Source organism: Mustelus asterias, chromosome 15 (assembly GCF_964213995.1).
Source record: "Mustelus asterias chromosome 15, sMusAst1.hap1.1, whole genome shotgun sequence".
Classification (NCBI taxonomy): Eukaryota; Metazoa; Chordata; class Chondrichthyes; order Carcharhiniformes; family Triakidae; genus Mustelus; species Mustelus asterias.
This window is the reverse complement of record NC_135815.1, coordinates 10,846,013-10,871,940: the sequence shown is the minus strand read 5'-3', so window position 1 is coordinate 10,871,940 and position 25,928 is coordinate 10,846,013. Positions and strand designations below refer to the sequence as shown.

Below are 25,928 nucleotides of genomic sequence, written 5' to 3'. Positions count from 1 at the left end.
GCCTCAGCTTTTTAAAATCTTTCCAGATGGGTATATTCTCTCAGTTCTTGTGTCATTCCAGTATATCTTTTGCAAAGCTACAGTTCCTGCATCGCTATTTTTAAGCATTAGTGTAACTGCCATTTGTCTGCACACAGCACAAACCCAACTGTGGGCTGGTAAGATTTGATGCAGAGCGGGCAATGGACAGAACAGTCTTATGTTGCTGCTGTAAGACTCCAGAATGAGCTATCTGGCTAGAATGGTGGAATCTTATTTGATCACACAAGAATCTTTATCAGGAGGTTAACTCGTAATATTTACCCATGCCTACTGCTGTTTTAACAAATCACAGCAATGCTGTCAATGATGATGGAATTTTTAGAGCCTTATGGTGCCACACTTAACAGAATACTGAATAAATTGTTTGTCATTTTAGTCAGTTATGTTTCAACACAAAAAGAACTATGCGCAATCAGAAAACTATTTGGCAGATCTGTAAGTATGTTTGCTTTACTCTTTATCTTATTTATCTTGCTCTTAAAATAAATAGTTTGAACTCCAGTTTGAACCATGCCACCACCCCAGCAATGGGACATTCCTTAGATTCTGCCCAATTTATTGGAAGGGCATCATTTAATCTTTTTTTGTACTCTGTTTCCCAGTTAGCAGCCTGGCAGATTGAGAGGCAGGCAGCCTGTCAGGTGGGACCTGTGATCAGACACACCAAGTGACAAATGCCATCCAAAACACTTCCATAGTTCTCTCATCAACACCTCCCACCACCCCGACACTTGTCACACTGTGGGTCTCACAGAAACGCTGTCTTTTAACTTGGGTTTCCAATCGCCACTCTTAAGTCACCTAGGAATGCCTTCCCAAACTATGCTTTCACTTGGGCATCTTCAGCAAGGATCCACCATCAGTGTTTCAAATCTCCTTCTGATGTTCCTCTCCCCTGGATCGCAACATGCACTCAAGCTTCACCTTCCACATACTCTCTCAGATATTCAGCCATACCAACAGAACATCACTGCTCCACAGGCCCAATATAAGAAATCCCCTACCTTTTGTTATCTCCATTGATCTGGCTTCTTGCAAACCCAATTCTGCTTTCATGAGCTTTCTCCTTTAAACTTGAAGCCGCCTTCTGCTCCTCGCTGTTGACTTCACTAAACAGGACCTTTTCTGTTCTTTTTCCTGTCTTCATGGGATTTTCTTTTGTCCCTACTCCCTGTTTTCTGGGACTTCCTTCTGTTTTCCTGGGAAGCCAGCTCTCTGCAGCTCCCCTCCTGCTCCTTCTGTGCTCTTTGTGTTGTGGCATTTTTCTTCTGGGTAACCCAATATTCTTTTTTACTTTTTCTTTCATTTTCCCTTCTGTGCAGGTGCAGGACTGCCTTTAAAATAAAAAAAAATGAATAGAACAAACTGCATGTGTGCAGAGCCATTTACTGGCCTAACACCAATAATCCCAACCAACTATGCATTCTCTGGTCAGCAGATGCACAGAATACGAAGATCACACAAAGGAATGATCTGTCCCGGTGTGGCTGTAACAGTGCAGAAACTGCTGAGGTCTACTGGGGGACTTGTAGTTCACAGCCTCTGAGGCCCAATCTCCCTTTTTAAAAATAAGTTATACAGGTCCTTGGTGAGACCACACCTGGAATATTGTGTGCAATTTTGGTTTCCCTACCTAAGAAAATATATACTTGTCATAGGGGGAGTGCAGCGGAGGTTCACTAGGGTGATACCAGGGTTGGCGGGACTGTCCTATGAGGAGAGTTTGGTTCGACTGGGCCTGTATTCACTGGAACTTAGAAGAATGAGAGGATATCTGCTTGAACCATAAAATTCTGACAGGGTTGGACAGACTAGATGGAGGAAGGATGTTTTCTGTGATTGGGGAATCTAGAACCAGGGACACTGTTTCAGAATACAAGGTGGACCATTTAGGACTGAGATAAGGAAAAAATATTTTCTCAAAGGGTTTGTGAACCTGTGGAATTCTCTACCACAGAAGGCTGTGGAGGCCAAGTCGCTGAATGTATTCAAGAAAGAGAAAGATTTTTTTGGATTTTAATGGCATCAAGGGGTATGGAGAGAAAGCGAGAATATGGCATTGAGGTAGAGGATCAGCCATTGAATGGCTCAAAGGGCTGAATGGCCCTATGTTTCTTTGTTTTTATCTGCTGTCCCTACCTGATGTGGATCACATGTGATTCCAGACCCTCAGCAATGTGGTCAACTCAAAACTGCTCTCAAGGACAATTAGGAATGGGCAACAAACTTTGTTAATGATGCCCATATCTGATGAACAAATTTTTTAAAAAACTTAACAGGCAAGCCTGTATAAAGGAGAACATGGTCCTGCTGTAACCTTTTGTCCATGTTCACAGCCACCTTTGAAGATTATAAAATAGCAGGGCTTATTGAATGATGGCCCTTGCTTGTGATGGCATAAGGTAAGGTGCTGTAAAGTAGGCTTATGGGTTTCTAATGGGAGTTCCAGCAGTCTCCCTCACCACTCTAGCTGTGACTGCTCATTTGTCAAGTGATGTTCTGTTTATTTTGCAACTAGTGTCACAACCTCCACATCGGGAGGTTGCGACACTCACTGGTGTGATTGGTAACTGGCATTCACCCTAATCAAGTGTTAGTAGTAAATTTCTGGTCAAATTTGAGGCAAGCAGCCAGATTAAAATTTGTTAATGACTGACCTTCCTCTAGAATGTAGATAAATCACCACACCCCGATTAAAAGTTCCAGTGGGCACATTGGAGACTGGTTGGAATTGGGTTTCCCATTTTTAGCTTGCTTGCTCCTCTCTTGCCAATGGTGGCCCATTACCCCAATACTCTGAAGAGGAACTTGAACTCACTACCTTTCAGTATATGGGCAACAGTGCCAACAACTGAATCACCTACCATATCATACTGCCTTTGCATCTTAACTTGAGATGTTTCTTGTTTAAGAAAGTAGGAGTGAATCCATGTTACAATTTTTATTTCAGCACCAAAAACAAACATAAAATATGGCACCAATCATAAGCATATTAACAATGCATTAACACTGCAAGAAAGTTACTATATTTATTGGCTTGCTGTACAAAAGTTTGCTGTACAAATCTCAAGAATCTGATCATCTTGAGGTTTGCACCCCTCAAGAAGATCAGATAAATGAGAGTGTATTTCTCTTGTATCATTATTAAAAATTATGTACTTGAAACCTGTTCAATAAAATGTGTGCAACATCTTTTGCTGTTCCAGAAAAGCAACAAGTGGTGTTTTAACTGTGGAATTCCAAACTAATCAAATTGAGTATACTTGTCAATTTTCATCCAGAAGGGTATGTTTGATATAAAATATTTATGATTATACAAAACATTTTCTCAGTACGTTGTTAAACTTACAGTGGTGATGTTTTAAATGCAAATTGAATAGTTATCGTCTCTAACTCCCACATTCCAGGGCAAGTGTAGTTGAACCAATTCATTGGGGGCCATTCTCCTACTTTGTCACGCCGCTAGTAGATCGCGCCAATCCTGGAGAATAGTATGTGCGTGCCCAGTGCAAAATAATAAAGTTTTAAATGTTTATTGATTATCACAAGTCAGCTTACATCAACACTGCAATGAAGTTACTGTGAAAATCCGCTAGTCATCACACTCCGACGCCTGTTCGGGTACACTGAGGGAGAATTTAGCACGGCCAATGCACCTAACCAACACATTTTTCGGACTGTGGGAGGAAATCAGTTTAAATCACGGGTAGATAGTTTTCTGATCGATAAGGGAATTGGGGGTTATGGGGAGCAGGCGGGTAAGTGGAACTGATTCGCTTCAGATCAGCCATGATCTTGTTGAATAGCGGGGCAGGCTCGAAGGGCCAGATGGCCTACTCCTGCTCCTATTTCTTATGTTCTTATGAAACTGGAGCACCCGGAGGAAACCCACACAGACACGGGGAGAATGTGCAGACTCCACACAGACAGTGACCCAAGCCGGGATCAAACCCTGGTGCTGTGAGGCAGCAGTGCTAACCACCATGCTGCCCAATAATTTGCTATTCTCCTGGCCCCTTTCTAATGATGCGAACCGGTTCATGCCCAGAAAGAATGCGAGGCCAATTAGCATATTTAAAGGAGCATTCAACTATGCATTGCCCTTTCAAATCCTAGCCATGGAATTCATCGGCCTTCGAGGGCGGCGTGATAACGGCGAGAATCACCACCGAGCTGGAATTCTCCAGCTATTCACGCAGGCATGATTCTCTGGTCCCGCTGCAGTGAATGGGGATTTGATGAGCGCCAAATTCTTTCCTCACTTGCAGCAGCAATGGGGCATGAACAGTTGGAGACTTTTAGCCTTGGCCTGCACTAGCGGAGACCTGGCGCGATGGTCACCCTGAGGGGCTTGGAGGTCACTGAAGCCCCCAGGGGATTCGGGGGCATGGCTGGGCAGTTCCCACTGGGCAGTGCCCACCTGGCAGGGCTCATCTGGCATGCTAGTGGATGACTATTTCAAAGAGTCAACATGTTGGCTTACTACTGTGCTGTACAAAGCTGTGGGCCCAATATTTATGGAAGAGCAGGGAGGGAACGTTTTGGTGGGATGCAATGGGAGGAAGGAACCTGGATATCCTGAGAATGTGGAGGTCCTGCTGAACTTAATAGCAAGGCCACATCATCAACATTTTGGGCAGGATTTTACACCCTCGCTCAAACGAGACGAGAAAATCCAGCTCGAGGTCAATGATATTTCCATTGTCCGCCCCTCGCCCACTCCAATTCCGTGGCAGGCAGGGCTGTAGATTTCCAACATTTATCTCTTTCCCACCCTCCCTCGTCACAATATAATCTGGCACTCTTGTACTCCCTACTCAAGCGGACAGTTTTCTTTCCCTAATCCTTTGCATGAGTTTTACAATAAAGTTAAAAATGTAGCAGGAGAAAACAAGTTCAGTAACACATTCTTAAAAATTCAATTCACAGGTTTCACATATTTCTGTGGGCTGCCCCCTGAACAAACATATAAGAATACAAAGGTATGATTTAGCTTTGCATCTGAATTTGTAATTTCGTTCCATTTCTGCCTTCTATCACATTTGGGTCAGGAAAGTGAGTTGATCAATACGGATGCCACTGAGGGCTGCCAACTCTGCTTGGATGCATTCTGGAGATTTCATTACATGACTTTCTGCCTCTGACTGCTCCACATTGCTCCATGTGGTGTGTGAAAATAGCTTCTTCCAAAGCACTTCTTTTACAAAATTGGTCTCGTCTCCCATGACTGGCAAGCCACTAGCAAAAACAATGCAGTTCGACATTTCTCTAAATATCCACCTTTTTCATAAAAAGAAAGTTTGCATGCATCATATTTGTAGTTGCAAGTTACATACATCATCTATAGGAAGTCATTACATGTGAACAGAAACTCTTCATTCTGGCTGCTCGTACTTCATCTGCCTTTATATATGTATGATGCACATTGGCCAGGATTTTCCGACCATGCCATGGTGGCACCCGCCACGGGAGATGCAGTGGGGCCAGCCAAAAGACCATTGACTTTCAGCAAGACTGGACAATTCTGATGGCTGTCCTGTCTGGAGACACTACACATTTCTTTAACCTGTGCTTAATGCTCTCTCCACTCACATTGTCTGTATCTTTAAGACTTGATTAGCTGTAAAGATTCGCATTTTAATCAGTATTCTGTAACTTGCGTTTGTGTCTCTGTATGCCTTATTTGTGAGCATTTCTCCACTCCATCTGACGAAGGAACAGCCTGTTCTGAAAGCTAATAGCATTTGCTACCAAATAAACCTGTTGGACTTTAACTTGGTGTTGTTAAAACTCTTACTGTTTTCTTACGGTATTCCGATGGCAGGCAGGGCTGGAAAATCCTCCAAGAGCTCCAACCATGGCCATTGAGAGACTACTGTTCATATCACTTCTTTTCTCACTGAGTGATGTCACTATGATTGAATGTATTATTAAAATTAGCATCAAACTGTAACTGCATCCCCAGCCATACCAACAAAATGGTGAATGCCAATTCCTTGGAAGGCACTTTAATTGCCTAGCTCTTCACTAATCTTCAGTTACACTTCCCTGCTATCAGCTTTACCATGTCATGAGAGCCAGTTACACATCTCCACCCTTTACCTCTGCTGAGGTCAAAAGCAAAGGCCATAAGAATGCCAACTATACCAGCTGCTTTCACCTTAACTGCCCCTTCACAGGTAAGAGAAGATGGACTTTGCGATCCAGTTGGTAGAGAATCAGATCCTCCAACGTACGGTCAGCAGGTGAACATTCAGCTCCCTTGACATGTCTGAGCACCAGCGCTTCAGGAGATTGAGGGTCTTACAGTATGTTGCTACTTATACCTGCAGCTTCCTTGATCTGTCTTACCTAACTACGACCCCTCAAATCCTGCAACAGAACCTCTGGATAAAGGTGACAGAGCCTGGGAATAGCTGTCAAAGCTTTCCTCTCTATTCTTACAGTTACTACAGTTGAAAAACTCAGGTGCTGCATTTCTTACTCACGTCATGGATCCTTTAATTAAAAATCCTTTCTTTGACAAAATGGATAAGTCATTCTGCCTCCCTCCCTGTTTGGTTGGAGAGCCAGAGATGGGCTGTGAAGTGGATTGCCCTGGTAAAGAGCAAATACAGGGTGCTCTGCAATAAGAGTCAGATTCCAAACTAGGAAAATGGTCCATCCATTGCACTGGGGATTAAGCTTCCACTCTATGGTGGTACAGTGGTTAGCAATGTTGCCTCAGTGCCAGGGACCCGGTTTGATTCCAGCTTGGGTGATTGGTGAGTCTGCATGTTCTCCCTGTGTCTGCGTGGGTTTCCTCCGGGTGCTCTGGTTTCCTCCCACAGTCCAAAAGTTGTGCAGGTTAAGTGGATTGGCCATGCTAAATTGCCCCTTAGTGTCCCAAGATGTGTAGGTTAGGGGGATTAATGGAGTAAGTACCTGGGGTTACGGGGATAGGGCCTGGGTAAGATGCTCTGTTGAAGAGTTGATGCAGACTCAATGGGCTGAATTGCCTCCTTCTGCACTGAAAGGATTCTGCGATTCTGGTGTTTGTTTAATGCATTTCACTTACTGTTGTTCTTTACTAAACATTAATTACATGCTCCATTCGTTTCAGACCCAACTTATCAGGATGTGACATCAAAAATCTCACATTTTACAAAATTCCTGGGTGAGTAAGTTAATATTTGTTTATAGCAGAGTTATGCAACTGAGAAGTTTTGCGACATTCTCATGGCTTAGTTGATAGCATCATTTTCAATTGAAGATACAGCACTGTAAGTGAAAATCTCAGACAGAGAAGTATTGACATTAAGGATGTAAATTCAATAAAGTTAAATGATTTTCATCAAAGGTATCCAGTCTTTCATATTCCCCATACAAAATTTCTGAATACTTTAACTTTAAATAATATACTTATCTAAATTCATGCTGACCATGGGTGAAACATTTTACATTAGTAACTGCGGGGCAACACGGTGGTAAAATGGTGCCTCACAGCGCCTGGGACTTTGGTTTGATTCTGGCCTTGGATGACTGTGGAGTTTCCATGTCTCTCCGTGTCTGCGTGGGTTTCCTCTGGATGCTCTGGTTTTCTCTCTCACTCCAAAGATGTGCAGGTTAGGTGGATTAGCCATGGTAAATGTGTGGGATTACTCTCTCTTTCAGAAAGTTGGTGCAAATTTGATAAGCTAAATGTCTTTCTACTACACTGTATGGTTCTATGGTTAGTAGTCACTCCTGTCTCTTCCCTGTCTTAGTCCCCATTTGCCCAACCCTCTCCCTCTGTTGTTTCCATTTGCCTCCTTATTTCTTTCCACATCTCTTTGCCTCATTTCACCTCTCCTGCCTTGGTTCAGTTTATCCTCACCTTTCCTCTCAGTGCTGGACCTAAATAAATGCCCTTGGTCTTGACTCCTATGTACCACTAACAAGTAGAGGAAGTCCCAAGTCTCCTTGCAGCACTGAGGGACATTTGGATAATTGTAGCCACCATCCCAGCTGACGATTAGAACACTCATTACTGAAAGAGATTAAAGTTGGGCCTTCCCCCCAACATATAGGCCGGAATTTTGCTTGTCCATCCGCCACGGGAATCGAAGCAGGCGAGGGGCAGAGCAAGGGAAGGTCCGTTGACGTCGGACGGGATTTTACGGTTTCAGGATGAGCGAGGCGGTAGAATGCCACCCATAGCTTTCTGTCTCAGGGTGTATGCACTGAGCCACATACAGATCTCTGCAGTTCTGTTAAAGTGAGACCACTGTACACACACATTTAAAAAATCTCACTCAGTTTCGTTTTCAGAGTGTAAATACATTTCTGTACCTCAGTGATCCTTCTTTTCTTTGTTTAGGTCAGTTTTAAGAGAACCCGTGGAAAATGATTTGGTGAGATTTCTAAACTCTGAAATTCTTATTTTGATAAAGTTAAATATAATATATTTTTTAAAATATTTGATTTAAAGATATGCTGAAACTTTTTTTCAAAATTACTTTTTTTCTAGACAGTGACTTATGACAAGAAAAGATTTGGTTGTCCCATTAGGGTTTATTACAAAACACCTTTCAAGCCAGTTTTAAAGTTGTAAGTATTTGCCACAACCTTATAACAAAGAGAGAACATTAAGTGAACAGAAATGGGTGGGTTGGGAATGGAATGCTATGGAATTATGTAAAGTTTACCATGTGGCAAAATAAACTCAGGTTTTGCATCCTAGCTATTATCTATGCTACGCAAAGGACCTGTAATTTCAGACAGAATAATGAATACTGTAAGTAGCTAATTTTTGAGCCCAAGCCTGGGATTTCCCACTCCCGATTGGGTGGGTGTCATGGCGGATGCCAGAGCTAAATCTTGCAAGAAGGCCCAAAACTGATGACGTAAAGTTGGGATGTGATTGTGTGCTTTAACCATCAATGGCGGGCCATGTTTCCCATTGCTGAACGTCGCAAATGACATTAGCATAACTCAGCATCTCATTATGATGCCTGCTTGCAACCATCCGCGCTGGATTAAGAGCCCAAGTTGGCATGCAATCAAGTGTGTTTCACAACAGGATTTAAGCGTCATGCAGCTGGCGACTTGCAGTTCACTCAGGATTCCAAGGTTAGTTTGCATACCTTGCACTGAGCAGTGCTCGCACACATCAGATCCAGGCCTCACAGGCTGCACCATGTCAGTTTCAGCAGCAGGTCTCACAGGCAAGTTTCTATTAGCTGCCATATGTTGGTTAACACAGTAAGAAGTCTCACAACACCAGGTTAAGGTCCAACAGGTTTATTTGGTAGCAAACGCCACTAGCTTTTGGAGCGCTGCTCCTTCGTCAGATGAGTGGGAGTTCTGTTCACAAACAGGACATATAAAGACACAAACTCAATTTACAGAATAATGATTGGAATGCGAGTCTTTACAGCTAATCAAGTCTTAAAGGTACAGACAATGCGAGTGGAGAGAGCATTAAGCACAGGTTAAAGAGATGTGTATTGTCTCCAGACAGGACAGTTAGTGAGATTTTGCAAATCCAGGCAAGTCGTGGGGGTTACAGATAGTGTGACATGAACCCAAGATCCCGGTTGAGGCCGTACTCATGTGTGCGGAACTTGGCTATCAGTCTCTGCTCAGCGACTCTGCGCTGTCGTGTGTCGTGAAGGCCGCCTTGGAGAACGCTTACTCGAAGGTCAGAGGCCGAATGTCCGTGACCGCTGAAGTGTTCCCCAACAGGAAGAGAACAGTCTTGCCTGGTGATTGTCGAGCGGTATTCATTCATCCATTGTCGTAGCGTCTGCATGGTTTCCCCAATGTACCATCGGGACTATCCTTTCCTGCAGCATATCAGGTAGACAACGTTGGCCGAGTTGCAAGAGTATGTACCGTGTACCTGGTGTTCTCACGTGAGATGATGGCACCCGTGTCGATGATCCGGCATGTCATGCAGAGGTTGCTGTGGCAGGGTTGTGTGGTGTCGTGGTCACTGTTCTCCTGAAGGCTGGGTAGTCTGCTGCGGACAATAGTCTGTTTGAGGTTGTGCGGTTGTTTGAAAGCAAGAAGTGGGGATGTGGGATGGTCTTGGCGAGATGTTCGTCTTCATCAATGACATGTTGAAGGCTCCGGAGGAGATGTCGTAGCTTCTCCGCTCCGGGGAAGTACTGGACGACGAAGGGTACTCTGTCCACCGTGTTCCGTGTTTGTCTTCTGAGGAGGTCAGTGCAGTTTTTTGCTGTGGCGCATCGGAACTGTCGATCGATGAGTCGAGCGCCATATCCTGTTCTTATGAGGGCATCTTTCAGCATCTGGAGGTGTCTGTTGCGATCCTCCTCACCTGAGCAGATCCTGTGCATTCGGAGGGCTTGTCCGTAGAGGATGGCTTCCTTAATGTGTTTAGGGTGGAAGCTGGAGAAGTGGAGCATCGTGAGGTTATCCGTGGGCTTGCGGTACAGTGAGGTGCTGAGGTGACCGCCCTTAATGGAGATGCGTGTGCCCAAGAATGCAACCCCAGAATTCCTGCACACACGCATCTCCATTAAGGACGGTCACCTCAGCACCTCACTGTACCGCAAGCCCACGGATAACCTCACGATGCTCCACTTCTCCAGCTTCCACCCTAAACACGTTAAAGAAGCCATCCCCTACGGACAAGCCCTCCGTATACACAGGATCTGCTCAGATGAGGAGGATCGCAACAGACAGCTCCAGACACTGAAAGATGCTCTCATAAGAACAGGATATGGCGCTCGACTCATCGATCGACAGTTCCGACGTGCCACAGTGAAAAACCGCACCGACCTCCTCAGAGGACAAACACGGGACATGGTGGACAGAGTACCCTTCATCGTCCAGTACTTCCCTGGAGTGGAGAAGCTACGACATCTCCTCCGGAGCCTTCAACATGTCATTGATGAAGACGAACATCTCGCCAAGGCCATCCCCACACCCCCACTTCTTGCCTTCAAACAATCGCACAACTTTAAACAGACCATTGTCTGCAGCAAACTACCCAGCCTTCAGGAGAACAGTGACCACGACACCACACAACCCTGCCACAGCAACCTCTGCAAGACATGCCAGATCATCGACACGGGTGCCATCATCTCACGTGAGAACACCATCCACCAGGTACACGGTACATACTCTTGCAACTCGGCCAATGTTGTCTACCTAACACGCTGCAGAAAAGGATGTCCCGAGGCATGGTACATTGGGGAAACCATGCAGACGCTACGACAACGGATGAATGAACACCAGGCAAGACTGTTCTCTTCCTGTTGGGGAGCACTTCAGCGGTCACGGACATTCGGCCTCTGATCTTCGGGTAAGCGTTCTTCAAGGCGGCCTTCACGACACACGACAGCGCGGAGTCGCTGAGCAGAGACTGATAGCCAAGTTCCGCACACGAGGACGGCCTCAACTGGGATTTTGGGTTCATGTCACACTATCTGTAACCCTCACGACTTGCCTGGACTTGCAAAATCTCACTAACTGTCCTGGCTGGAGATAACACACATCTCTTTAACCTGTGCTTAATGCTCTCTCCACTCACATTGTCTGTACCTTTAAGACTTGATTAGCTGTAAAGACTCGCTTTCCAATCATTATTCTGTAAATTGAGTTTGTGTCTCTGTATGCCCTGTTTGTGAACAGATCTCCCACTCACCTGACGAAGGAGCAGCGCTCCGAAAGCTAGTGGCGTTTGCTACCAAATAAACCTGTTGGAATTTAACCTGGTGTTGTGATCTTTCTTACTGTGTTTACCCCAGTCCAACGCCGGCATCTCCACAACATGTTGGTTAAGGCAGGGTTGGGTTTTACGGTTTTTACTGGTCGTGCCGACTCACAGAGCTGGTGTCACACTGACATGAGTGCATCCATGTATGCTTTGACATTTCAGCCAATTCTGGAAAGCTGCCATGACCACTGACTTGTTGATGCCATGGTTGAAAGGCTGCAGTATGTGAAATTGCCTCAGGTGGCATGCTAATAGAATGCTAATCAAATTCCACAGTGGCCACATGATGCCAAAGTTATTATGCCTTCCAAGGATGACCCCATTGTTCGGGCTGAAGATGACTTATGCTGCTTCCGTGATCATTCTGATCTTTATGATTTTTCCTGATATGTTCACATTGAAAATGAAAGTCTTGTTGCATTCCCTGCATCAATGGCTGAAAAGAACTTTGAACGTGAAACTTGTCTTCACTTTATTGCTCCTGGAATCTTGTAGCTATGAGGTTGCATTGGGGGGGGGCCGGCACATCGTGCCCGTGCAATGGCATCCTCATGTAGCTTGTCTGAAATCCTGTCCTCTTCAGAGTCATCCCTTTCCAAGTCCTCCTCATCCAACAAGATGGCTAGCTCCTCAATCTCTCTCTTTGGAAATAAATCCCCCCCTTTGCAGTGGTAGATTGTGCAGGCTGCAGCGAACAATGATGATGTTGAACACTGTGGTGAATATTGGAGAGCCTAGCCTGACTGGTCCAAACATCAGGAATGCATCTTTAGGAAGCCAATAATTTGCTGTATTAAGGACTTCGTGACAGAACATGCAGCATTGTCTCTATCCTTTGTGGACAATGAACAAGCATCATTAGCCATGTCTTCTGGGGTACACCATGTCATCTGACCCACTAAGCCAACCCGCTAAGTGCTGACTGAGGCCCATCAAATATCTCTGGCACCTGCAAGTGATTTAAAATGTAAGAGTGATAGAACTTGCTGGGTATCTAGCACAGGCATGCTGGGTCGCTTTCTGTGATCACAAATTAGCTAAATGTTCAGAGAGCGAATTCTTTTTCTATTAATGAATCTCAGGCTGCTGCCAGGGAGCTCTCAAAGCCACACATTTGCAGGAAACCTGAGAAAGCAACAAATCCAACAACTCTGGCAATCTGGCTTTTTTCATTCATGCGGAACTGCATGTAATGGTGATCTTTACTGAAAATGGGACCTGTCACCTCCTTTATGCATTTATGTATTATCGATTGTGAAATTTCATAAATGGTTCCAGTGGAGCCCTGGAAGGCTCCAATGGCAAAAAAAGTTCAGTGCAGTGGTAACCTTCAAAGTAACTGCTATGGAATGCCCTTTGTGTCCATGTGGCATGCCTTCCTTAGTTGACATTGCTAGATAGGTGAAGGGGGCCTGTGTTACAATTTCAGCTGCTGTGAATGTTGGAAACGTCAGATCCCAGAGCTCGATAGATCCTAACTTTTTCTTTGAAAACGTGGAGGAAAGTTATTGAACAAATTCACAGGAGTCTGTTAATTAACTTTTAATGCAAAAAATAAAATATTTACTAAACAAGAACAGTGAACCATATTACACCAGACAAAAAGGTTGGAGAGATCTCGGTCCAAACACAAGAAGATGATTCACATTCATATTATTCCTTTACCCCAGCAATATCTTAACAGGCACGTAAACCGATGAAAAGTTACCACTCGCTTGACACAAAGGCTTCTTGCTTGGGATTGGCACAGTGCAATTGGTTTTCTTCGTGAATTCTTGAGCATTCACTTGATACTTCTCATCCAATTCATATCACCCCCTGAGTGACCCAAATACCATACTCTAAACGCACTTTTTCAACTGCGGAACAAACAAATGAGTTCCTAAAACTCAGTCTTCCGGTAGCAGCTCCACTAGACTGATCACTTTAGTGAATCCCATAACTGATTATTCAGTTAACAACTGTCTCACTAGCCTAGGAGTTTTTCTTCTCAGAGAGCTTACAATCCCTGTCTTCTTTCTCTGGAGCACTATCTAAACACAGAACTCCAATGCGCCCGCCCCCGACTCCTATCTTATTAATGGCTGTGTACCTGGATCATTGTTGCTTGGCAACAGTAAAGCTTTTCTACTTGGTGTTATGTTGCCAGAATCGACCCTTTTTGCCCATTTCTTTAACTTCAGGGATTGTAAGACCTTGTTAAAAACGTATATATACAAACAACCCCAAAAGACCTGAAATCTTTTAGTCACAAGTATCTCCAGACACCCACACATCAAGGTTCGTAAACAAAACCTAAATGAAACTGAAACCTTTTAACCTTTTTTAACACGCACAAAAATTAAATCTAAAATTATACATCGTCAGCAATGCTTCCAGCACTGTCTTTTGCTCATTTCTATGAATGAGCTGTGTCTTCTGTAGACCCTTGGTTGCAAAAATTAGAACTGGATGTTTTACATGTTTATACTTGTTTCAGTTAAGCATAATATGTGTTTACATAAATGAATAATGAAAACAATATCAAACCATGAAACTTTGAAGGATTTTTTGTTGTTTGATTTTAGGTATATGGGTGAAAGTTTTGCTAGTATTGTACCCGCTAATTACATTATTTGGGAAGTAGAGGAGAGGACTGACTTCTATTATAATACGACAATGCTGGAGGTAAATATACCATGCATCATGTATATAAATGGAAAATCTGCACCACAGAGTTTGTGCTGTGGCACACTTAGCATAAAATTTGGAGAGGCAGCAACGCATCAGGGGTCACAACTTATTAGTGAAGAAACAATAGTGCGAATGTCAGAAGAATAGTTAATTGTTCACGACAACATGATGGAGATATCTGGGAAATACTGCTCCCTGTGATGAGGAAGAATAGGGGATCTGGCGGCATCAAAGGAGGGTTGCCTTATTTGGGGCTGCAGGCCACCAGTAAAAGCCCAGAAGTACACTGAAAAGAAAGCCAATGGAGCTAAACTAATTTCCTCAATTGTGTATGCCATGACTTACAATGAGCAGTGTGCATCCACTAGTACTTTTAAAACTTGACAACCAGGAGTGAGTGCAGAATTCCAATTGGCACCCAACAGCATAAAGAAGTTGCAGATACTGCCCAGCTAGAACCACTCCAGTATAAATGCATTCATTGATAATACCTTATCATTCTCCTGGATAATACATTCAAACATAAATGATTTTCTCAGCTGCTTAATGCATTATGGCAACGTTATTTGGTATGAAACTAAATCAAGTGTTATCTAGGGTGTGGCATTGGTAGATTTAAATCCTTTTCGAATTTTCTTTTTTTAGGCTGGTTGTTATCAGGAAGCTCAGACCTGGGACTCTATGCTTGACTCTTACAAAGGACAACATTTGAAGAAACAAGATGTCTGGGGTCCTTGGGTAAATGTGATTTTTAAAATTCCTTTTTAGCAGCTCAAATTTGGAGAGAAAGGGCTTACAAATATATTTTTATTTTTCAATTAATTGCCAGCCATCATAATACATGGGCATTAAGCAATTCACTGTTTAAATTTAATGTCTGATATTTCAACAGTGATGCAATAAATTACTATATATAGAATCATTGTATAGAATCATAAAATCATAGAACTTTTACTGCAGGGAGGAGGCCATTCAGCTAGTTGTGTCCATGCTGGTAATATATACGGTTGCTTTCCTGTGGCATTGCATATGAGAAGTCAAGACCAAATCCAGTAATTCAGGTCAAATCATGTTAGAAAGTGGTGGGATTAGTAGACCCAGCTGGGAACTGGGTTCTGGGAGGGGAGGAGGATGGTCTCGGAGAGTGGGTACAGGGGATGTAGAAGAGGGAAGTGAGATGGAGAGGAGGTTGATAGGGACTAAGGAATGGGAAGGAGATGAGAGGATCAAGGGGCGAGGACAGAGAGGAGTAGTAGAAAGTGGTGAAGGGCAGGGAGCAATGGAAAACAAAAATGAGCTGAGTATCTGTCATGGGGGGAGGCGGGGGTGGGCAATGTTGTGTGGGATTCCATGGGGAGAGATGCTGGTGATGTGCTTGGAGATAGCCATGATGTGCTCAGTGCAAGTGTGAAAGGATGCGTTTTTCTTTGATGGGGAATGGGCTGGAAAACCAGACTTATTCTCATTTGGGTTGAGGTTGGCAGGACATAATTGTTCTAAGTAAGGTGTGCAGCAGTGCAAGTCTGTCAGACAATAGCATTGGTATATCATCAGCCTGCCATTGGGAGGGAGATTGTTGGACTGCAACTATTGAATACAGGAGTTGGGGCGTCTTGTTGAAGTTGTACAAGACATTGGTAAGGCCACACTTGGAATACTGTGTGCAATTCTGGTCACCCTATTATAGAAAGGATATTATTAAACTAGAAAGAGTGCAGAAAAGATTTACTAGGATGCTACTGGGACTTGATGGATTGAGTTATAAGGGAGAGGCTGAATAGACTGGGACTTTTTTCTCTGGAGCGTAGAAGGCTGAGGGGTGACCTTATAGAGGTCTATAAAATAATGAGGGGCATAGACAAGGTAAATAGTCAATATCTTTTCCCAAGGGTAGGGGAATCTAAAACTGGAGGGCATAGGTTTAAGGTGAGAGGGGAGAGATACAAAAGGGTCCAGAGGGGCAGTTGTTTCACACCGAGGGTGGTGAGTGTCTGGAACAAGCTGCCAGAGGTAGTAGTAGAGGCGGGTACAATTTTATCTTTTAAAAAGCATTTAGATAGTTACATGGGTACGATGGGCATAGAGGGATATGGGCCAAATGCGGGCAATTGGAATTAGCTTAGGGGTTTTAAAAAAAAGGGCGGCATGGACAAGTTGGGCCCAAGGGCCGGTTTCCATGCTGTAAACCTCTGTGACTCTATTCTGCTCACAGTGAGGTGATCTTTTGACCATCTTCTGATGCAGGTCAATTGAAAAACAAAACCTGAGATTGATAGATTTTTGTTAGATGAAGAAACTACCATAGTAATAGCACTTATATTTATATCACACCTTTAAAGTAATACTCAAGGCACCTCACAGAGGCACCGTAAAACAAAAATTGATACCAAGTCACATCAGGAGATATTGAGGGGGAATTTTCCACTCCAGATTTCGGAGGGGCCTAGAATTGAGTATGAGTCCCAAAACGGCTTTTACACTGGCGGGATTTCCCTGTTTAATTTTCCCCACATGCCCCAAATGAAGCAATGGGAATCCCAACTTTAAAAGTTGGGATCCCTATTTGCATCTATTTAACTATGCATACCAGGACTTTATACCTGATAGCTCTCCCCCATTAAATTTTCCACTCATGTTGGCATGAGGGCATGCTGACGTGAATCACAACAGGTCCCTCATGATGTGTACCTAGCGAGCAGAACCGCCAGAGGCTCACAGTGAGTACAGCCACAAGGCGGAGTGGATCATGCGCAGTAGCCTGGCAATGCCAGGGGAAACGTTGGGTGAGGTTACATGAGTGGAGATGCTGGTGGGTTCCATGGGGGAGGTTCCATTGGAGAGGTTCTGTGGGAGTGTTGCCAGGGGATTCTGTGGGGGAGCTGTGGGGTGGGGGTGGTGCTGGGAGTTTTTGTGGTGGGGGTAGGGAGTGGGCAACAAAGGCATCGCCATCAATGGTGGAGTGGTTAAAATCAGGAATTCTCAAGAGGCCCGAACAAAATGAGTGCAGATATCTTTTGAGGTCATGGGTCTGGAAGAAATTACAGAGATAGGGAAGGTACATGCATGCAGGAATTTTGCGAATAAGAATGAGAATTTTAAAATCACGTCTTCGCTTTAGCGGGAGCCAGTGTAGTTCAGTCAGCACAGTGCACTGGGAGATCGGGGTGCCTGCACAATGCCTTTACAGCTCAGCAGCCAGCTTCATGGCGATGAACTGGATGGACATCCATTTTCCTTACAGCATCTAATATAGAAGATCATTTGTGTAGCAACAAGATAATTGAGGTTTATGCTGATGTATTTTGGGTTAAGAATTACAGATCTTGCTTTGAATCTTCTGGATCGATTACAAGGATGAATAGACCATATGAAATACTGAACCACTCGGGCTCTATGCATCTGACCTGGCCAACTGATCATTCTGGCGTTTATACTTTCCGTGTGAAAATAGTGGACCCCAACTACAGGTTGTTTGATTCTTATTTACCTCATAGAAAACATTATTTTTATGTTGGAATTCTTAACTATACTCCTGAAATAAAATAATTTGTTCATATTGCCATCTTTGGAATAAAGTAATTTCATTCTAAAAGCAGAATTCCCTTCCTTAATACTGACACACTAATGGGGAAAATTTGCTCCCTGATTTACAGGTGTGCTAAGTGAACGTTAATGATGCCTAATTTTCTTGTATCATTGCAAGCATTTTTCCCCACTGGTTTCAAGGCAGTGCTCATCAAATCTACATATAGCAGGCCCTGAGTTTTGTTCAAACTTGTAACCTAAAACATTCCCTTTTCATTCGGCCCTTTGATCCTTCTCTGCCATTCAACATGATCATAGCTGATCCTATATCTCAACAGCACTCTCCCCAAACACATTGACACCTGTTAGATCCTGCGTACGTCTTGACTAAGGGATAAAAAACATAGATGTGGAATATTAAAACATAGACATTGGTGCAGGAGAAGAAGCATTTTCTGTGTTTGGGTTTAAAGCACAAGGGAGTGTGGGGGGTAATTCCGGTTGTTTACTATTTTAAACAAAATCATAAACATTGAGAACATGTTAATCACTGTCACTGGTGAATTAATTCTCCCTGGAGTAAATTGAGCTTTACTATTCAGCTGGCCTATCCCAGAGCTATTCAATAAAGCTTCAACCCTTATTTATCAAGATTAAATCCAGATTCCCATCAATTTGCGTTCATCTCAAAAAGCTGAGGCTAGTAGGTGTTCTGATTTAGAATTCCCCTGCTAGAACAGCTCTTTCCAAACTTTTAACATCCACAAGAATCAAACTGGATAAACCAGCTAATAAGGAATATGAACATAAATAAGAGTTGGGTTACCTAGCCCAGTAATAAACAATTGCCGGTGGTCAGGGGTCTTGCACAAGAAGCTGAATATCTCAGGCCTAAAAGTAAAGTAACTCATTCTTGTTTTTTGGAACTTTGTTCACATATTGGCTAAAGGGAAAGTATTTTCCAATGCTTTCCCATTATTTTAAATTTGTTAATCTTATATCTTTGTTTCTGCAGTTTCTGTGAATTGACAGCTGAATTTGCCGTAGAAACCTATGGGGTGATAATAAGGTATTGTTTCTATCGCTAAAAGAATGATTTAGAGTAGCCTGTGCATCCATACCACCATTGAACAGCATAAAATATGAGATTCCAATGAATTAGTTTAACTGAGCTAACAGTTTCAGGGGTAATAGTCACAACACTGTGGAATTTTCTGCACCATTTGAATTCTAGGCACAAAGGATGAGAATGTGCAGTATGATAGCTTACATCATTTGCCAGATTTACTGGTGTATCCTTAGAAAATTAAGGACATAGAACCATAGCACCATAGAAAAGTTATGGTGCAGAAAGAAGCCAATCAGTCTGCGCTGTTCAAAATGAAACTAGCCGCTCATTTTAATCCCATTTTCCAACACCTGGTCAAAAGCCTTGCAGTTACTACACTTCAGATACAGACCCAGGAACCTTTTAAACGAAGTGTGTGTTTCAGCCTCAACCACCAACTTAGGCAGTGAATTCCAGACACCCACCTCCCTCTGGGTGGAAAGGTTTTTCCTCGTGTCCTCTCCAATCACCTTAAATCTATGCCCCCTGGTAAATCACCCTCAGCCATGGAAAACAAATCTCTCCTGCCTCCCCTCTTCAGGCCCTTCATAATTTTATCCGCCTCAATTAGTTCACCCTTGTTATAATGTAACCAGTGATTACGTTGGAAACTGTTTATAATGTAACTAATGGCAAAATGATGTGGTGGTCAGCTGATAGAAAGCAGATCGGAATTGTGGGAAGCTTGTATGGCCCCAAGTGTTGGAGTAAGGAAGTTTTTTTTATTAAACCTTTTTTTTTGATTTACTTTTTGAAGTTGAGTTCTTTTATTGCTTGCAATTGCAGTATCCTTACTGCTGGATGAATACCCCTTAGCCTCCTCCGTTCGAAGGAAAACAACCCTAGCCTATCCAATCTCTCCTCATAGCTGCAATTTTCAAGCCTTGGCAACATTCTTGTAAATCTCCTCTGCACTCTCTCTAGTAATGTAAAAGTGTTCAGAAAAGCCATTGCAAAGAAAGTCGTGCAATGTTGGTGTGAGGAATCGGATGATCTCCAACGGTACTGCTTCATGTTAGTAGACTGGTCAATATTTAAAAACTCAGCAACCAACTTGAACAAGTATGCCACTACAGTAACTGACTTCTTTAATAAGTGTGTTAAAGACTGTGCGCCAAAGAAGCAAATTTGTGTGTTTCCCAACTGGAAACCATGGATGAACAGGGATATCCGCTGCTTGCTGAAGTCAAGTCAGGCGACCCTGATCTATACAAGAAAGCCAGATACGATCTAAGGAGATCCATCAGAATTCCAAAGGACGGTACCGGACCAAGCTAGAATCCCAGGCTTGCCACACAGACCCTCGCCGACTATGGCAAGATCTGCAAGACCTAAGAGACTACAAGATGAAGGCATGTAAAATCGCCAGTACCAATGCACCCCTCCCTGATGAGCCCAACGCATTCTATGCCTGTTTTGTGCAAGAGGTCAGTGAGAGTACACCCTCCACTCCGGAAACCTCGGATGAACCTGCATCTGAGGTCACCATTGCAAACATCAGAGCAGCCTTCTCAAAAGTCAACCCCCGGAAAGCGACTGGCTCGGATGGGGTACCCAAACAAGCATTCAGATCCTGCGCGGATCAGCTGGCAGGGATATTTGCAGACATCTTTAACCTCTCTTTACACCAATCTGAGGTCCCTATCTACTTCAAGAAGATGACCATCATTCCTGTACCAAAGAAAAGCCATGCAGTGTGCCTTAATGACTATCGTCTAGTGGCTCTGACATCCACCATTATGAAGTGTTTCAAAAGGTTAGTCATGGCACGAATCAATTCCAGCCTCCCATACAGGGATCCACTACAGTTCGCCTACTGCCGCAACAGGTCCACAGCAGACGCCATCTCCCTGGCCCTACACTCAACCCTGAAACATCTAGATAACAAAGACACCTATGTCAAACTCTTATTTATTGACTACGGCTCAGCCTTCAACACCATTATTCCTACAAAACTCATCTCCAAACTCCGTGGCCTGGGGCTCGGTTCCTTCCTCTGTGACTGGACCCTAGACTCCCTAACCCACAGATCACAATCAGTAAGGATAGGCAACAACACCTCCTCCACTATCGTCCTCACAAGGTGCCCCACAAGCCTGTGTCCTAAGCGCCTTAATATATGCCTTATACACTTGTGGCCAAATTCCCCTCCAAATCAATTTTCAAATTTGCTGATGACACCACCGTAGTGGGTCGGATCACAAGAAATGATGAGACGGAGTACAGTAAAGAGATAGAGAATCTGGTGAACTGGTGCATTGACAATAATCTCTCCCTCAATGCCAACAAAATGAAGAAGATAGTCATCGACTTCAGGAAGCGTAGTGGAGGACATGCCCCTGTCTACATCAATGTGGACAAAGTAGAAATGGTCGAGAGCTTCAAGTTTCTAAGTGTCTAGATTGTAACCAGTGACAACTTTGTATTGGATGTAATGTGACCAATGGGAACAAGATGTAAGGGTTAGCTGACCCAGTAAACCATGGAACCAATTACAGAGTGATGTAATAGCTGACCAGCTGATTCACTATAAATATGGAACTATGTAGAATTGTGGGGAGCTTGGAGTGGCCCAGGACGAGGTCCCATACTTAGAGTAATGATGTTTCTTTACTAAACCCTTTCTTTGATTTATAAGTTGGAATAAGTTTTGTTGTGTTTTCATTAGCTGCATTTTGAAGAGTTCCTTCTGAAGAAACATAGATTACCAACAACCTGTTCTGGTCCCTCCATGGCGACGCTATAGTTAAGAACCAACGCCTCTACTTTCTCAAGAGGCTAAGGAAATTTGGCATGTCTGCTATAACTCTCATCAACTTTTACATATGCACCATAGAAAGCATTCTTTCTGGTTGTATCACAGCTTGGTATGGCTCCTGCTCTGTCCAAGATCGCAAAAAACTACAAAGGGTCATGAAGTCCAGTCCATCATGCAAACCAGCCTCCCATCCATTGACTCTGTCTACACTTCCCGCTGCCTCAGAAAAGCAGCTAACATAATCAAGGTATCCACACACCCCGGACATACTCTCTTTCACTTTCTTCCGTCGGGAAAAAGATACAAAACTGAGAACATGTACCAACCGACTCGAGAACAGTTTCTTCCCTGCTGCCATCAGACTTTTGAATGGACCTACCTCGTATTAAGTTGATCTTTCTCTATGCCCTAGTTATGACTGTAACATTACATTCTGCACTCTCTCATTTCCTTCTCTATGAATGGTATGCTTTGTCTGTATAGCGTGCAAGAAACAAAACTTTTCGCTGTATACCAATACATGTGACAATAATAAATCAAATCAGAGTTATGAATTGATATACCACAAGGAAAAACAAACCATGAAGAATTTTCTTTGCCAGAAGCTCAGGCTTTGTTAAACCATAAGGAACTGTCATTTTCTTTTGTAGTTTGGAAAAAGGGAATTTAAGATGAAGGCTGCTTGCCTCTGGGTCACAGATAGTCAATTAGGCTCATCAAAAGCCTTGCTAAGGACACTGGCAGGAGGCCAACTGGGACGTTTTCCAGTCAGCTTTCAGTTTCTTGAAACAATGGAACATCAGTTCCACTGCCTGCAGTTCCATAGCCTGAATGAAGGCAGGTACTCAGCAGGTGGCTGGAGTGTGGGGTGGAGGTGGCTAATGCTCCAGGCCTACAGCTAGGCCTTCCCAGCTTATCTTCAAATGGGTGCAGGTGCAGCCAAAGATCACCTTGTAGAGCGATTCCACATTCCCCCATCACCAGCGTCTCCCACAAGCCCCTCAACAATGATGGTCTGGCTTTAATTTAAATTCTTTAAAAAAAACCTGGAGGTAGATCTTCGGAACTGAGATGACTAGCTTCAATTGGAAAACTTACTGCCTTGGTTTAAAGGGCTCAATTTTTCCTCTAGGGCTGCGGAGGCAGGAGAGGGTTGCACCTGCCAACCCTGGAACCAGATCTTAAGTGGCCACTGGGGCAGATGAGTACCAAGACAGACTGACCAGAAGGCCCAGAGGTTCTTTGGCACTTTGTCCCAGTTGTATTAAAAGCAGTTAAGCCCCATTGTCCTCTCGTCAACCACCTACTTCCCCTGCACCTTCCATCCCACATGCCACTTCCAAGGCCTCCACCCCACCTCCATGTCCCTCACCCACCCACCTGTCCCCTCATACCTTCATGCCATCTCAATAGCCTCTCACCCATATCCACCATTGGCAGATCTCAGGAGCTATGGAATAGCAGTGGGACGACTTTAAAATAGATAAATGCGAAAATTCAGTCCATTTTAATTGTATTTGCAAAACTTTTATGTTTGATTTTGCTACAAGGATTCTGCCAACATTTCTGGCACCTGTTGAGGAGCTACTCACTCCCAGGCAGGATTTCACCCCCCACCCATCTACACCCCCGGCAGCGTCTTTTTCTGGCAACGAAGGCGGCTGTACCTTGGCTGCTGGCGGGATCTTCCAGTCCTGCCAAAGTCAATGGCCATTTGCCTTGCTTCCCTGTTGCCATTGGGCGGGGCCAGGAGATCCCACTGGCGGGAATGGCCAGCAAATCCCAGTCCCAGTATGTGTGTTTGTGTCCATTAAAGCGAATGAGCATAAAATTATGATGTGTGGTTTGTACAATTTCTAAATTTGTGCTCTGCGTATGCAACAGAAACTAGTTCAGTGAACATTTCACTGCTCTGATCTAAATAAATATATTAGTTACTTCAGTCTGTGTAAATCTGCTCTGCATTTAGCATCCAAAGAGTATTTGGCATTTCAGCACAAGATTATGTAAAATCCAATAAACAGATGAGTGAAAGTCGGCTACTTGCTCAGGTACACATCTCAGCTAACACAGATGAGCCCTACCATATGGTTATGCCTTCAGAATCCTAGCCACCAAACAAATATCTTTTTGAGAATGTATATTCAAAAAGTGTAAAAGCAGTACCATCAGTAGAAATGAGGAATTCAAATAATCTTAAAATTCCTGTGACAATATCACTATATTAGCTTCCTAAATACATCCTACCTTCAATCTATAAAGAATTTGAAACTGGATACGATGCTCTTATAAAAAAAAAGAAAACAAATTGTTGGTGTGGACTCCAAGGACCTTTTCTGCACTGTATGACTCTATGGGGGAAATGTTCCCACCCTGCCTGCCATAGTGGGCAGGGGTTGGGGGGGGGGAAGCAAACAATGCAAAGGTCTGTTGACCTCAGGTGGGATTTTCCTGTTTTGGGGCGAGCGCAGCTGGAAAATCCCACTCTATAATTCTAGGTCAGGGAGTGTGGAGGTCTATAGGAACCGGCAATAGTTCAGTGAGGCCCAAGCTCAGAAATTCAGAGTTGTGAGGTTTTGAAGAAAGGTCAGTGAGTCACCTAGTCAAAGGTTAACGGAAGGATCTATGTAAAATTTTGTACCTCAGAGAATAGCTGGAACACTGAGGAGAAATCAAAATGAATTCCAGAGAGCTGTGGCTTACTTCATTTGATTCCAGAAGAAGTAGTGAATAAATTCTCAGGATCTCTTAAATGTATTAGGGAACTCTTGCGTGGAATTAGGACGTAAAGGAGGAACTGGATTTATACCCCAAGCCTTGACAAACTATAGTATTAAGTTGTAAGTGTTTGTTTTGTTTAACATTTTTATGTGGACAGTAAAGTCTGTTTTCATTTTAAAAACATTAAATCTTGTTGTATAATGCTTTAAGTTAACCACTGAGTGTTTGATTTTGTCTTTAAAGGTTAGAAGTCTCTCGGCGATCATAATGATTAATAATGAAAAGTTTTGTGTCATTACAGGGAAGATGGCATCATAGTTATCTCTTTGGTGTGGTCCTTTATATTTATTCTACTCTGCAGCTTTGCCTACAGTTACTACAAGTATATGAAGATCTTCGCAGAGATGCTGTATTACAAACAAATTCATACATTTTCTTAATAACATATATGCAGCCTAAAGAGAAGAGTCAGCATTACAGATTCCATAATACTTTTTATTTTGCCATAAATAAATGTTTATGTAATATCATTATCTAATTATCAAATGGTCATAATGCTTAGTGAAGTACTTGTGAGAATTGTAATGTTATTCATTTCCAGTTAAGTTGTTCATATTAAATGACACACATTGTTTTTGGAATTCAGTAATAAAATGAGTACTAGCTTTGATGTACTCTGTTTCCAAGTTTCTTTTTGGGGATATTTACATAGAATTACACAGAATTTGCAAATTGGGAAAAGCATGTAGAGTTGGACGTTGTTGTTTAATCTTTGCATGATTCTAATCTCATGTGCCCAACCTGCCCCTATATCAATTCACAAATGTACTGTGAATGGTGGAAACGTGAAATGAAAACAGGAATTGGTGTAAACACTCAGTAGGTCAGGCGGCATCTGCAGAAATAGAAAAATAGAGTTAACAGGTTGGATTTTATGCCAATGACGGGCCAACCACAATGGTCAAAAGTAGGAGGGAACCCACTTCAGTGGACAGTGAGAACAGAGACCGTGTCTTGTCAGTGGCATCCAATTAATTGCCTGCTGACCCTTTTAAGGATTGCCACCCATTCCCCAAGAGCTGTCAGCCTATCAGAGAGCCAGCAGCTTCAAGAGCGCCATTGAGAGTGGTGAGAATTGCTGAAGCTCCACCTGGAAGATGAGGGAGTATCAATGGCCATGTGTCCTCAAGTTCAGGAAAGTGGGATCTGAGGGCCATAGGGTCAATCAGGCGGCCCAAACAAAGGTAGGGTGGTCACAGAAGCAGGTGACATTTTTACTACAGGGATGGCCATTGCTGCTGATGTTCTATCCATTGGCCAAAGAGTGCATGAATAGGAAGGCCCCCCTTGAAGCTTGTTGGGATTTGAACCCAGCAGTGGGCCCCAGTCTGCTG

General features: G+C 43.4%; 1 protein-coding gene across 1 annotated transcript; it reads left to right on the top strand.

Annotated features, from left to right (window-relative positions):
* The first annotated feature begins 6,176 nt into the window (after window positions 1-6,176).
* Window positions 6,177-24,974, top strand: LOC144504894 (cation channel sperm-associated auxiliary subunit epsilon-like). Its single transcript, XM_078230643.1, has 7 exons — window positions 6,177-6,221; window positions 8,531-8,610; window positions 14,317-14,416; window positions 15,068-15,160; window positions 17,735-17,889; window positions 18,963-19,016; window positions 24,836-24,974. Exons 1-7 carry the CDS (start codon window positions 6,177-6,179, stop codon window positions 24,972-24,974), a joined length of 666 nt encoding a protein of 221 aa, XP_078086769.1.
* Window positions 24,975-25,928: the final 954 nt, after the last annotated feature.